General features: G+C 35.1%; 1 protein-coding gene and 2 pseudogenes across 1 annotated transcript; 1 reads left to right on the top strand and 2 right to left on the bottom strand.

The window, feature by feature from the left end:
• Positions 1-3,634: 3,634 nt before the first annotated feature.
• Positions 3,635-7,617, top strand: LOC103948981 (ubiquitin-conjugating enzyme E2 7). Its single transcript, XM_009360078.3, has 6 exons — positions 3,635-3,794; positions 3,922-4,024; positions 4,690-4,787; positions 4,864-4,964; positions 7,021-7,098; positions 7,283-7,617. Exons 1-6 carry the CDS (start codon positions 3,749-3,751, stop codon positions 7,358-7,360), a joined length of 504 nt encoding a protein of 167 aa, XP_009358353.1. The 5' UTR covers positions 3,635-3,748; the 3' UTR covers positions 7,361-7,617.
• A 1,344-nt stretch (positions 7,618-8,961) lies between these two features.
• On the bottom strand, positions 8,962-10,577 carry LOC103948980 (annotated as a pseudogene).
• Positions 10,578-10,654: 77 nt separating this feature from the next.
• On the bottom strand, positions 10,655-13,278 carry LOC103949018 (annotated as a pseudogene).
• Positions 13,279-15,318: the final 2,040 nt, after the last annotated feature.

Here is a 15,318-nt window from a genome sequence, read left to right as displayed (position 1 = left end):
CCGAAGGATCGTTCAAATGTTCCATCTTTAGAAAAAGGAGTTCGATTCTGTGGGGAAGATCTGATGGGTGCAGGAACCAAGGGGCACAGGCTTACAGATATATATAGCCTCTGAAGAAAAAGAAGGAAAAATAAAAAAGAAAGAGAAATGGTGAGCCTTTTCAAGCCACACAAATCTTTTGCTTCTTTTTTGCTCGAAATTTACCCATTGTTTATTTTCATCATGAGGCAGTGTGCTATCATGGGTAAATGTTTATCCTTTTGCTTTATTTGAGTTCCCTGCTTTTGTTCTACGTGGATAACAATGGACAGATAAAATTTGTAACTTAAATTTTATAAGTTAAATAATATAAAAGTTGTTAATTGAATTATTATTTAATTGTTGATTAATGTGTTTATTCGAAAATACAAAAGTTATAATTTAATGATTGAAAAGTCTGAAGCACTTTTTTTTTTTGTTTTTTTGTTTTCCATGAAGAAATAAGATTTAAATTAAAGAGAAACTTATGTGACACCCAAGGCTTCGAGAATCATACAAGAAAGCATTTTTTGCTTGGGGAAGAACACACCCTCTGAAACATATAAATTAGTATAGTTATGCCCAAGGGAAGTGATAGCATTTGTTGTGAAGTTTGCTTCCCTGTAAGCATGATTCCATTCTATCAGCTCAAATGATAAGGCAAGGCATATAACGTCCTCAACAATGGTCCTAATTTTGCACGGTACTGCACACTTTCTTGCAACTGCATCAATGACAATCTTTGAGTCCCCGTCTACCACAATTTTCCTGAATTAACGATGGTTGGCAAAAGCTAGAACTTCCACCATGGTGATAGTGTTTGCCCTAAGATGACAAGCCCCGCCAAAGAGGGTTGCCCTTGATGATTTCTGATAATAAAACCCTCCGCAGCAGAAGAACCCTCCACTAACCCATCAAAATTAAGTTTATCGAAGCCTTATGCATGAGCTTTCCAATTAATGGTGTTGACTGAGATCTTACTCTTGCTTGGTTCCTGTTTCATAATAGCATTCAAGAAATCTTTGCCAATTGAAGCCGCAACAATTAGACAACGAGTTGGATAAGGTTTAATTTGTTTAAAAACAAAATTAATTATATCATTCCATATTTGCTAACAAAGAATTAGTATTTTACTAATATCAGAAAGATCATCTTTATCTAAAGTTGTCATCCCTATTAACCAATCATTCATATTGGTAATAAAGGGGTGAAGACAGATTATTACAAAGTTTCCAAACTTCTCGAGCATAAGTATAGTAAACAAAACGGTGTAGTTGATCCTCCTCTACAATATTACATAAAGGGCAAAGAGTTTGACCATTTGGGTAATACTTAATCTCCTATACGTGGACAATCTATTTCTTATAAGCAACCAAAGCAAAAAACTTAACTTTATGAGGTATATTAAGTTTCCACTTTCCTTTGTAAATCTTTGAAAGGTTTAATGTGAGCATCATTAATTTGATCCAAGTAGCGGATTTAATTGAGAAATTTCCATTAGTAGACAGTCCCGAGATAAACTCATCCTCATTTAATGGCATAAGGAAGGCAAAAATTTTATTTGCCACATTGTAAAGTCTAGTCTTAATGTTTAGCTTTCCTTGTCAAATATTGCATTTGTGTACCACATGCTCAATTTAGTTTTAGACTATATTCTCTGATTATGGGCTACTGTTGTTGGGATTAAACGATCAAAGATGTGGCTCACTTCACTTCAGAAGGTTTGATCATGCATGTGCATTTCACATCTATATTGCTTGCTGCTTTCCAACTAGCTGGGCATGCAAATTAAGAGTTGCCCACATGAGCTTCCAGACAACTTTCTGCTGATGGTCAAATCTCAGCCCTTAATCTTTTTCTGATTAGTTTGTCTTACGACAAGTGTCCTTGGTAGGTGAAAAACAAACTGATGCTTTTGGGTTAAGATCCCAAATCTAGGGTTCTTTGTTTTTGGAGGTTTAGAATTTATTTTAGAGAGAGAGTGCTTTCAAAGCTTTGAGCTTTCTTCTTCTTCATTTATGGAACTCTAGCTGCAAAATCAGCTTTATGCGTTAAACATCCAATGATTGTATATTAGGGTTGCATTGTTTTAAGGTTTTGCATTAGGTTCTTGGTCTGATTTTAAGCTTTAAGTCCATTTTTAGACCAAACTTTTAGACTCAAGTAAGATTCTTCCTTCAACTGTTTGACTGAAGAATCTGCCTAGTCGTTTGAATTTCGATTTTATATGCATATCATAACATCTTATCATTTCGTAATTTGAGTTTATATTGGTGCCACAAGGTGAAGAGCCCAGAAGGAGCTGCCATTTAGTGAAGACCGAAATAGTTCATCTCGTGTAAATCAATGTTGCACAAAGGTAAATCTGCTCCGTAGATAGGGATCTAAGAATTGAGCTTGTGTGGTCTTTGTAAGAATCTTATTTACACTAATGGATTGGACTCATTGGAGAGCCCCCGGTTTTTTAACACATAGGTGAATTTTTCTTGCCAAAAACATCCCATGCAATTTATCGCTTTTCTAGTTTACTTATCTTATTCTTTGCTTGTGATATATGTTCATCATTATTTGTAAATAGATAAGTCTATGCAACTAATATTGTCAAAGTTAAAATGTGCACTGAATTGGATTTTAGTTAACTAGGAACACTTTAGTAAACTGAGCCTTGAATTGACTATTTCTGCTATGAGTAGACTAACATATCTGATCTTAGTTGATGAGTGTTGCTGACTAGTCAGACAAACACGTATATAGATTTTAAATTGTAGGTTATTCCATCTGGTACCAATTTCAATTGGTATCAGAGTTTTGCTCTAGATATACATCGAGTGATCTATGGGAGCTACTAGTAGTAGGCGGAATCTTGCAACTCTCCTCCATTCTTTGATGTTACAAATTATGCCGCTTGGAACGAGAAGTTTCAAATCTTTTTTTAGGCTCAAGATCTCATTGCTGTTGATTATCTCACCCTTGAGTGGAAGACTCCATCAAGACTAGTCAATGAAGAGTTTGTGATTAAGAAAAAAGGTGAATTGACTCAAATAGAAATTGCTTCGGCCATGGTTAATAGGAAAGCAAAGAATGCTATTATTTCTGCCATTTCGTCTAATCAGTTTGCTCATGTTCGATATTGCACAACTGCCAAGTAAGCTTGAGACAAATTCCTAATTCTTCATAAGGGTGATAAACGAGTGTGAGAAATAAAGCTCTATATGACTCTTTCAAAAATTGAGAATGCTCAAATCTGAAACCTTTCCGCCTTCTATAAGAAAGTTGAAATGTTGACAAATAAAGCTTTAAGATTAGAAAAATCTATTGATGAAACAGTTCAAAAGATTTTGAGATCTGAAATTCTAATTTCCGGCAAGAGAAAAAAAAGGTGCTAAGCAACAATCCCTGACGGTGGTCCCCACAAGCGATACCGCAAATCCTAGATCTGAGCGGTAAATTCACACCCTCGCGCAGAAGCTACTAGAACTTCCTTTCACGTTGACCGGCACCACACCTTTCCACGTGGCACCACATGAATCGCCGTTTACCGACCCCATCACAAGATACGCGTAGACGATCACAACCAGCTCGGCGCCCGCACTAAAGAGGGAGAGGCCGCATTCGGAACCTTCTCTGTCTATAAATACACGCAAGTGTCGGCTCAAGAAATCTCTCGATCTTTCTCTCTCCTCTCTCTTTCTCTCTCTACACCGTCGCGGGAGAGCTCCACCGCCGATTCATGGCGGCGACGCAGGCGAGTCTTCTCCTCCAGAAACAGCTCAAGGGTATTTAGAAAGATTTGGATTCAGTCAATTTGTATTGATTCCGATTGTTGATTGGTTTACCGGATTGGGTTTTCTCCGACCTATTTGATTTTTGGCCGATTCTGATTCTTTAATTTTGTTTTGGCAGATCTTTGCAAGAACCCGGTCGACGGATTCTCGGCCGGTCTGGTCGATGAAAACAATATCTTTGAGTGGAGCGTCACGATTATCGGACCGCCTGATACGCTCTAGTAAGTGCCTTTTCGGATTCGTTTCCGGCTCAATTTTATGGTTTTATTGATTGGGTTTTGTGGTTTAGCGCATAATAAGATAGTCGATTTCAGTGTTTTTATTATGTTTTTATGCTGGATTGGATCAAAGGTGATTTAAATTCTTGGGCTTTCAATTTGATTGTGGTTTTCCTAAATTTTGTGTTTGACTTTTAGCTGAGGTGACGAATTTAGGGTTTTTGTCCAATGAAGGTGGTACGAGCTCGCGAAATTGTTTTATTTCAAGCTAGAATTTGTTAAAGTTTCATATTTAAAAAAAGTTGTTTAGTTTGGTTTTAAGGGTATGTGAAGGCAAAATTGAGGTCTTTTAATCGGTTGCACATTGTTAGGTTGGAAATGTTTTACAAATTTCCTAAATTTGGGAAGTGTTTTTATAAATTGGGGAAATGTTTTACAAATTTCCTAAATTTGGGAAGTGTTTGTTGTTTACATTATCTCGAATAGCAACCTATTTTGTTGGTTTGTTTTATTACTAGTATGGATGAGAATATCTTCTTCTGTTTTCACTAGTAAGCAAAGCATTAATTTAAGAAGTTTCGCTCACTTGAGATTTGTTGTGTCCATATCATATTCTTCACTATGCATCATCCTATTGAAGCTCATCACTACATGTTATCTAATTGCAGTGAGGGGGGATTTTTCAATGCCATCATGAGCTTTCCAAATAATTATCCGAACAGCCCTCCGACGGTTAAGTTTACTTCCGAGATATGGCATCCAAATGGTTGGTTTCAGTCCTAAGTTTTGGATAATTTGCACTTGTTTTTCGAGTACTGATCTTGGCTACTTTACATATGAAGTTTATACTGATGGGCGTGTTTGCATATCTATTCTTCACCCCCCTGGTGAGGACCCAAATGGTTATGAGCTTGCAAGTGAGCGCTGGACACCTGTCCATACGGTATGGAATTAGTTTAAAATAGTGTCCACATATTGCTTCATTTGTAGGAAAGAGCATCTGTTGCATGGTAGGAATTCTTGATTCAAAGATTGTCTTCACAATGTTCATGTTGATACCTATGATCTCGTTCCTTGTGTAGATAGCTTGTTCGGAGATGGATGGGGAATTTTCAGTTTTTCCGTATGCTAGTATGAAAATAAAATTAAATAGACAAAAATTGAAAAATAAAATTGAATAAAGTATGTAATAGTCCCTTGTTTAGCCAGTACAAAATGAACAAGGAACTATTTGTGTATCCAGTAAAATATGCCATTAGCATGCTTTAGAAAACAAAACTAAAGGAATGTTAAATATGTATTTAAGCCAAAGTAATCATATAACAGATGATATAATAGTAATTTGAGTCAAATTTGATCAATGACTCATAATTCCATTCATTTGTGATCACTTGGTATTATTTCAGAATGCTACTACAATTAAAAAATGAAAATTGATATGCTTGAATATTACTTTTTGTCGCCAACAAAAACAAGAAGTACCCTTCTCAATGAGGAGATAACTTGTTGCATACATAAGATCTTAGATAATCACTCTGAGGCTTTCACCAGTGACATTAAGCCGCACTGGGGTCCCAGTTTGAAGTGAATCCTCGACCAGGTTTAAAACAAAGTAGATAAAGTGGGAAAGGTCAGTTACAGAGGGATCCAAGAGAACGGGGGTTGGATTATGACTGGATTGTCTAGTTGACTTTGTTGCCTTTGGACAATGAAAGGAGTAAATGGGGACTGCAGAGTTAAAGAAGGGACATGAGTGGCTATGTTGCAGAGTCAATTTTAAAAGGGGAGAGAGTGAGAAAGATTGGTGATAGGGGAGAGAAAGCATGGTAGGCAGATGAATTTGAGTTTGAGGAGGAAAAAACATAACATGGAAGAGAGTCTATTTGTCCTAACATGGTTATGTTTTATTTTATTTTATCAAATGTGCAGTTGTTCAGACGTAACAAAGTTGGTGGGATTAGAAATTGGCAGCTTAGTGAGGGTGATGGTTCCAAAATTCATCTTTTATCGAAAGAGTTGGGTGTAGCAGATAGTCTAGAAGTAATATTTATAAGCGGGGGCATTTTTTTTTTTTTCCTCCAAAAGTCATGACCCCTTTTAGGGTCTATATGACTGGCTTTGATTTCGTAACAGTGGACATAATTTTGTTCCATATAATGCAATTACATTTATTTCTTAACATTTTTGTTTTCTTCAGCTGGCTTGATTGTTGTGACAGTTATATATCATCATGCGATTATTATGTTTACTTTTTGCCTAATAGATAGGAGCAGATTCTCTTTTTGTTCGGTTAACATTCATTCCAATATTCATAATATATTGTCAATAAGTGGAAATCATGGAGCTTCATTCAAACTCCTCAAATTACAAAGCACATTCTCAGAGAAAGTTTTTGGTTTATTAGGAATTGTGAATGTTGCATGTAATGCAAGTTATAGACCTATATAGTGTCTCGTCCACATGGTAGAGTTTTTGGTGGCATGACATGTATCACACCTCCACTTGAATGCTAAAAATGTTGTGTGTATTACATGACTCCTTTGCAGTGGGAGTGATTTCTCCTCTCTCATGGGTATCATTAGAGTTGAAGAGAAGGCATAATTTATGAGATTTTATGCAGTCGTCAGATCATTATTAATACATCACATAGATCTACAATCTATCATGCCTTGTGCCTAACAACCTAAGGCTCATCTTAAGGTTCAATAATATGGCTTTGATGTCTGACCTTGGGGCTCTTCCACTGGATCTCGAGTCCGGAGGAGCTTGTCTCAGTGGTATCACATCCTGCTGTCATTTGGCAAGTTCTCATATTTCCTTCCTGCTGGTTAAAACTTGTGGTTTTTCCCCGTTATAATTTTTGTGAAAGAACTTGGTAATCTAAGGTATTTCTGAAGCAAAAAGTAGGTGTAAGAAGCATTTTCTCAAGGGATACGTTTAGCTCTATTTTTATTAAAACCATGGTACTGCATTTACAAATGTGGAAATGTTGTTTCCAGGTTGAAAGCATAGTCTTGAGTATAATATCAATGCTATCCAGTCCAAATGATGAATCTCCTGCAAATGTTGAAGCTGCAGTAAGTGATCCTTTATTTTATTGTCACAACTCATTTAGTTTTCTGAACTACTATAGTTGATGCTGAATGTCATAAACATGCCCCCACATTGACAGCTAAAGTTATATTGAGAAGCAATATATCTCCATTGCATGAGTTTTTCATATGCAAGTATTCTGAGGTTGTGCCGTTGTGAATATTGCAGAAGCAGTGGAGAGATCGGAGAGAGGAATTCAAGAAAAAGGTCAGTCGCTGCGTGAGGAAATCACAGGAGATGCTATGAAATTATCAAATATGATGTTTGCTACCAAGTTGAACATTTTCTCTGCACAAGCGTGTGAGAGGAGGTGTGAATTGGCAAAAACGTTTGCCCTTGTAGAATTTCATTGATTTTCTCACCCAAAATATCTTTATTTCTTTTTGCTTTTTTTTTTTCTGTTGGTTTCTTCTTCTTCTTCTCTCTTTTTCTTCTCATTGTCTAGTAATTGTTAAAACATGGAACATCTCTGTATTCAATTATCCGGTTCCTTGGTTGCCTTACATTTGGTTTTGCTTGATGGATTGGATTCGAGCTTCATGTCGTTTTCAATTTCAGTCGACAATGTGGGACCATGATTTCGCGAATTTGGTTCCAACAAGTATCATCGTGCTGGTTTAACTCTTATTTCGCAAACAAAATTATTAGCTTCTTCTTGCCCGTTTGCGTGCATTTCACGTGGACGCACATGTATAAAAATGGTGGATGTCCATGCAAATGGATGTTCTAGTATGTACTGAGGTATGTTACTGAGACATGCCTTCAACTCTTGGAGTAGTAAAAATTTAGCCTTTGAGCTTTAGGTTCTAAATCTACTCTGCCTTGCTCTAATCTTGGGGTCAAAAATGAATTTTTAATTCAAAACTCGTTTTCTGAATCAAATTTAGATCAGGATTTCCATTCAAGTTAGCGAGTTAACCCACTGTATATTTATATTTTTTTTAGTTCTATATTTATAAACTTATTGAATCTAACAGCTAAGATCTAGTATGATTAAATCTAATGATATAAAAAAGATTCAATGCTCCAAATTTAAATCTAATGACTAAAATAATTTTATAAAAACCTTTCATGTGTTCCATATTCTTTCATAGTGTTCCACTAGTTTCATTGTATCGATTTAGTGATTTTTTTAATATTTATCGAAATTTAAATATTTTTAATTAAAATGTTTATAAAATTAAATTAGAATAGTTTACATAATTTTTCTTTTAAAAGATACTTTAAGAAAAAAAAATTCTCAAATTCATTATTTAATAATCTTAAGCTAAAAGTTTTTTGACTCAAATAAATTTTCTTTAATAATTTCAGTTTAAAATTATTTTTACTTTAATAAATTATTTTTTAATAATCTCATACTAAAATTTTCGAACTCAAGTAAGTTTTCGGGCCAAATTCCTTGTTTAAATTAGGATTGTTTATATGAAGGCCCTTGCAAATAAGTTTTCGGACTCAACTGGGAAATGACATACATGATGTACATAACGGAATAGGTTCCTCTCCAGTTCTTTTTTGTGCAGATCTAGAGGATCAATCAATCGTGTCTATTCATCGTACATCGTGCGGTTAAAAATTATTTTAAATTTTTAAATTTAAAATTAAATATAAATAGTATCTAACGAAAATTAACCGCACGATAAACGATGAACTGACACACTTAATTGATCCCGGATCCCCACAAAGATGATCCGGAAAGCAAGCAAGCTACCAGTTGGAAGTAAACACACGACTCGTTTATCCCAGTAACATATTGCAGATTTCATTTATTCATGATTATCTCAGTAACATAAAACTGGGAAAAAAACGTATTACAGATTCATTTATTCATGATTATCTCAGTAACAGGATCACTGCTTTTTTGGTGGATTGACATAGCTTCCCAACCTCGCCACGATCCCATAAAGATCTCTTACGTACCCCACTTTCTGTCCCCACTCTCTCTCTTCCGGCTGGCTCACCGGCACCGCCCCATTCTCCACCGCCCTCTGCTCAATCCCAATTTAAACAACAAAAAAGGAATAAATAAAAAATAGGGAGATTTTGAATGCAGTCTGTAGCTATGAATATTCTTTAACTGAAACCTTGATTTTCAATTTTTGATCGAAGTGAATTAAAAAAGAATGTAGCCATATAAATTTAAAAATAAATAATTAAATAGATTTTATATAAAAAAAATGGCACATTTTACGTATAACAATTGGTATATTAAAGAATGAGTACATTTTCAGATTAAAATTTGAAAAAATTACATGAATAGGTACATATAAGATTAAAAATTGAAAACATTTTTTTTAAAAGCTAATAGGTACAAACTTATTCTAATTTTTTAATTTATTTTTGAAATGTTTTGAATTGAAAATTAGTTAGGAGTTTAATAAAAGTGTGAGTATTAAAATTCTAAATCAATTATTAATTTTTATTTAAAAAAATTATGTAACTGACATGTAAATTCATTATTACATTAATGCTAGAAACTTGGATCAAAATTTAAAAACATTAGTAACTAGTACAAATAAAAATATCAATCCTTAACTCCGCGCATGTTCAGAAATAACTCATTAAAAAGACTAAACAATCCAATAATTTATAAACGCATGTCAACCTGTGAGTTTTCTAACACTGACAAAAACAAGATAGGTTAAGGCAGCTAATTAGGATTTTAGCTTGTAGGCAGCATCAACGTCAAGGTATGCAAAGCAAACCTCAACCGGCTGCCTCTTGCGGCCGGAGGTTGGGGGTGTGGACAGCACCCGTCAGAATATCGGTCGCGTGCTGTCGTAGCGGCGTGAACGCAATAGTGGTTTGCCCGCTTTCCAACTCCCCCCATCTATCAACAATATCATCATCATCATAAATCATTAAATTTCGTCTTAATTATTTACGACACCTCTGTATATACAGTTAATAAGTAAATAACAAATAATTGAAACGAGAAAAAATGTGTGTGCAAATTCATTCCCTAACTATTTTTGCACCTGTTAGAGCCGTCCAAGCGACGAATATTGTAGCCGAAGGCTTTGGAGTAGAAGGCGGTGGATATAGCCACGTCCTTCACGTACACCACCGTGTAGGCAAACACTGTGTTCATCTTCAACGCCGACGCCATCTTCTGTTTTTTTTTTTTTTTTTTTTTTTTTGTTATTGATTGAATTAACTGCTTCGTTTTGATGCGTTTGATTTCATTAGTTTCAGTTTCAGATTAACCGACTCTTAGATGTACGTGGCGAGTTGTCGGGATTGGATATGCGGCACGTGGAGTCTGTGCATGTTGAACAAAAGGTGCTGTCGCGTGATCGGTGATTCAGTGTGAATGGCGACGAGGGCCAAGATTTGTTTGTTCCTTGACATGCAAGGGCTCTTGACGGTATTACAAGTTACAAGAAAGGTATTTTCACCAAAGTAATGTTGAACAAAGTAAAATATATTTTTGTATAAAAAATTTAGAGAAAATTCTGAGTGGACTCATTTCACTGGTCTAGGACATTGCAACTGAAGAGGAGGAACCTTATGGGGAAAGTGACAACGATGGTGGTGGGAGCTTACAGTCATAATGTTGGTGGGGGTCACTACATATTAAATTAGAAAGTTAAGGTACTTTAACTAGTGTAACATATTAAATCTCACCTTGCACCAAGTTTAAATAAGCTAAAAAAGGTTGACGATATTTTATATTAGTTAGAACGGACTGTGCTTGACTATGTACTTGAGTTTAAATTAATTTGGAGCAGAATATCAATAGTCTTTAAAATAAATAAGAAAAGCTACAACAAACAATACAAAAGAAGTAGAGTGGGATACTCAATGAGAAACATTATCCTCATTAACTACCTACGCTTTTGAATTGAAATATCTAGATCTACTTGTAGAGAAATTTTTCAATCTGCAGGAACATGATTAGGTATATTAAGATACAATTGGTTAAATTTTGTTTTTTTTTTTTTTTTGAAGTTTTCAACCAATTGTATTATTACACTTATGTGCGGAGTAGTAGTGTTCTCATCATACTGAAAAATCTCTTCTAGTTGTACCATCTTTTTATAATACCAAGTGTCAAGGCCTCCTCGCTAGTGAAGCCATAAGGCAGTCCTACCACAACATCGTTTGACACTTGATATGCTCGCATGGTAAACTTGTAACTCAAGTCCCTTGAGTGCATTCATCAATCTAGCATAAGGGCAGTCTTGATCCGGACACTGAACTCGAATCCTGGCTTGATTTGATCCCACAATCTTCACATCCACTTCCAAAACATTAGTTCCTCTAACCTTATCATTATTATTATTCAAATTTAAATTATCATTATTATTGCTGTGGTTGTTGTTGTTACTATAATTATTACTACAACTTGAACATTGATCAAGTTCATCAGTTATGGATCTGGTGCTTTGGCTAGTGAGTACGGGTTTTTGGGGTGGTTGTGCTTGGATTTTGGCCTCCAGTTTGTCAACCTTACCTTTGAGCTGGTTCATGTACGCCACGGCATCAGCGAGCAAAGAGGACCTGTCCATTTCTGACACGTTGGGAACAACAGAACGAAGGAGACATATTCGATGGTTGAGCTTATCCCTCCCTTGTTTCTCTGCCTCAACATGGTTCAGTAGTTGTGATTGTCTACTTGTAGCTCCATGGTTTGAAGATGATGGTCTTCCCCTCTTTTTTGATTGAGGGTTCTATGTATTCGCAGGGGTGAAATTGCCAAAAGAGTCATAAGATGAGCCTGTTGATGACCTGTCTGTATGGATAATGGGTTCATTTGCACCACCTTCTGGTAAAAAATAATAAAATATTGGTGTTAACGAAAAAATTTAGGGTTTGAATCAAGAATCCTGTGAATGTTTAGGGTTTAAGGTTTCAAGGACATAGACTTACCACAACCAAAGTAAATAACAGTAGTAATAATAATGCTTTTATTTAAAGATGACAATCTAATTTCCTACTAATTAATTTTATCAATGCAGAAAAGATTATTCGATACAAATAACTAGTTGACCATATTATTGCGAATATTCTTCTTAGATTCTAACCATGTTGCATGTCCGACTATTCAAATTATCAACATATCGACACTTTATCAATTATAAAAAATGTCGTTCATATCATTAATAAACATCGATACTTAAATTACATAATTGTCGACCAGCTGGCTAGCCTTTGGTACCAAGTAAAAAATCACACTCTCTAATTTAATATAATTTAAAATAATTATTATTGACACTCAAAAATGTCATCATGCATTTACAAAGTCATAAAATCACAAAGAAAAATTTAATTAACAAAAAAGTGCATAATGACATATTTTTAGAGAGGGCACCCTAAATCTATGTAAATAATTGGTGGTTACCTTGTATGGTGAATTCTTTTTGACCTCCTGAAAGAAATATCTTTTCTAGGGGATCAGGAATTTGTTGTTCTTCTGGTCGGATCCAAAGAGTGATTTTGATAGGTGCACAAGACCCCAATCTTGCATGATTACATCCGAAGAAGCCAGTTCAAGTACCCCACATGAAGTAGTAATACAAACCAAAGTTTGAATCCCATGCATTCTTGCTTCCTTCACTCTCTCACACTCGTATAATTGAAGCTCATGGTCACCTGCAAGCCAAACAAAACCACCAGAACAAAATGCACGTCCCAGAATATTTTTACTCGCTTGGCCTGCAGCAAAAGATTGGTTTAACGAAACGCCGTAAAAGTAAAACCGGTCGAGTCATCAGTAGCATCGCCAGTGCCGTCATGATTGTTGGCCAGCAGCCGCATGTCCAAGTCCACCACGTCTTCATCTCTGTTGCTAATTACCTGCCGTCTTCTTTTTCTCCATATTGCTGAACCCTAATTTGGGTTGGTAGTTATTGGTGATCACTCTGTTGCTTCTGTTGGATGACACGCGATCCCTAGGGTTGTTGAAATGGCCACCAGCCCATGATAACGCAACTTGGTCACTGATGCTGTCTTTGGAGGCTTGCCAGAAAATTGCATAGAGCCAGCATTCAGGCCTGTTCTGAACTATGAACCGCACACGACGTTGAAATGTGGGTGAACAACAAGAGGATGTAAGTTCTTCCATTTTTTGAATAGTTTTTGGTCCAACTGAATCTTTTATGTAGGCAAAAGCAAGTCAGGTGCGGAAGCAGAAATTCAGTACGGGAGGTGCGCGCCTCTCATCGATCGGGTTGGGACCTGTGAATTGTGTGATTAGTTCCTTAGTTTTTATGGGTATTTATAAAGGGCCACCTCCTGTCATGTGAATTGTGTGATTTGCTTGTATCATGTGAATTGTGTGGTTAGGTTTTATGGGAGTTTATACAGATTCACCTCTATCACGTGGTTGAACTAGAGATCATTTTTTTTAGAAAGGATGGACCCACACACATCTATTTTTATTTTTCACACGTCTCTTTTACTTTTCAACCATCGGTTTGAATGAATTGAGAAATATCAATAGATAAAAATTAACAAGAGTATGTAGAAAGTAGAAAGGATCGAGTCTGTGAAATTCACTCGGGTAATTAATGTTAGGGATACTAAATTTTATAAAGTAAATGACATAGAAATTGATGATTAGATTATTATTTTAGTGTTGATTAATGTATTTATTTCTTATTGTGACACATCATTTAGTTTATAAATTTAATCTTTCTAGCATTACCCAATTCACTACCCCTTGAGAAAATTCCTTTCTTTTAGTTTCAATAACCAGAATTGTTGGAGCATTTCTAATTATGATGTCAAATATAAATTGTCAAAATTTTATTTGAAGGCTAAAGTGGGCGGTTAAAGAAGTCAAAATTTCTTTCATTCCAAGTGGTGTGTTAAATTATTGTTTTATTATATATTGATCCCACTACAACCGCTTTTAAGAAAATAAAAATAAAAATAATTTAAAATAGATAAAAGTTGTAACCTATTTGTGAATGATAGGAGACCCACATTAAATAATAAACTAACTCCATCTTTGTTTGTTGTTAAAAAAAAAAAAAAAAAAAAAAATTGCTATAAAGCAATGAGCCAAATGACTTAGCTGCCGTATCAATTATGACATCTCCATTAGAGAAAAGCTGATGTATTTTAGTCTTAGTTAGCAACGAGTAGCAAAAAATTATTATGTGGATGGATTAAGCTAAAATTATTTCTACGAACTCAAATTTTTAATCTTTTGTTGCCTATATAACGTTATATAATAGTAAACTTGAAAGTAATGATTTAAAGCAAGAAATTTATACCATGTTTTCTAGGCTTCTAGCCTTCAAAACTTTTAAGTGAATAAAATAAGCAACCATTTGTGTCACGGAAGTTTTAATTTATTACTATTTAAATTATAATATTGGTTAAAGTGATGAGTTTATTCAACATTTGTTAGCTCTTCTTTTCCTTAAAAGCACCTTAAGATTCAAAATTTTCATTTGTTAAGTGGAATATGATAATTAAAAATAGTAAAATAGCCTAAAATTAATATTTTTAAGCACAAAGAATCAAAAACTCTCGCCATGCTATAGAAAAGCCTTGTACTTGGCACCGCTAGTGTGTGTTAGTGGATTTGACATCTCGACGGGGAGAGCCATTGTTGGTGGTAGATTAGGACAGGTCCACTGCGATAGTGGTATTTCATGCACTTTTGAGAAAATAGTGGTAGATTAGAGTAGTTTCCGGAAACAAAAACCATTACAAAAGTGGTAGTGATCAAGAGGTCCTCCAATATAATAATCATCGACATAGATTTTATGCATTGGAGGACATGCTTTTAAAGGGTATAACATTCTATTCAGGATTCTTCTTTTCTACAAACATTGAAATTTTTATTGAAAATCTTCTCCAAAAACCGCTTATTTGAGCCAAAATACGTTAAGTTTTATTTACCATAATTCATAAACAATCAGAAGTGTTTTTGCTATTATAAGCTGCTTTTATCATTTTAAAAGCAATCTCAAAACTTCTAAAATCACTTGTATGAACCAAAAATACGATTATAGAAGTGCCATAGCCTAGGCCTTGTTTCAGTACACCGGATTGGATAAGATAAGCCTGATCAAATTGGATATGAATCATGTCTATTGTTTGGTGGGTTTAAATCCAAAATTAGTGGGGTTTAAATCCAACCTTAGACATATACAGGTGCCAAGCCAATCTAAACCAGTCCCAATCCAATACCAAATCTCAGTCTAAGGTGACTTGCTCTGACTTCGAAAAATATTTGTAAAGTACGTATG

This window comes from the organism of the source record quoted next, unplaced genomic scaffold (genome assembly GCF_019419815.1).
Source record: "Pyrus x bretschneideri cultivar Hongxiangsu unplaced genomic scaffold, Pyrus_bretschneideri_v1 Contig5, whole genome shotgun sequence".
NCBI classification, from domain to species: domain Eukaryota; kingdom Viridiplantae; phylum Streptophyta; class Magnoliopsida; order Rosales; family Rosaceae; genus Pyrus; species Pyrus x bretschneideri.
This window is presented reverse-complemented; position numbering and strand designations above follow the sequence as displayed.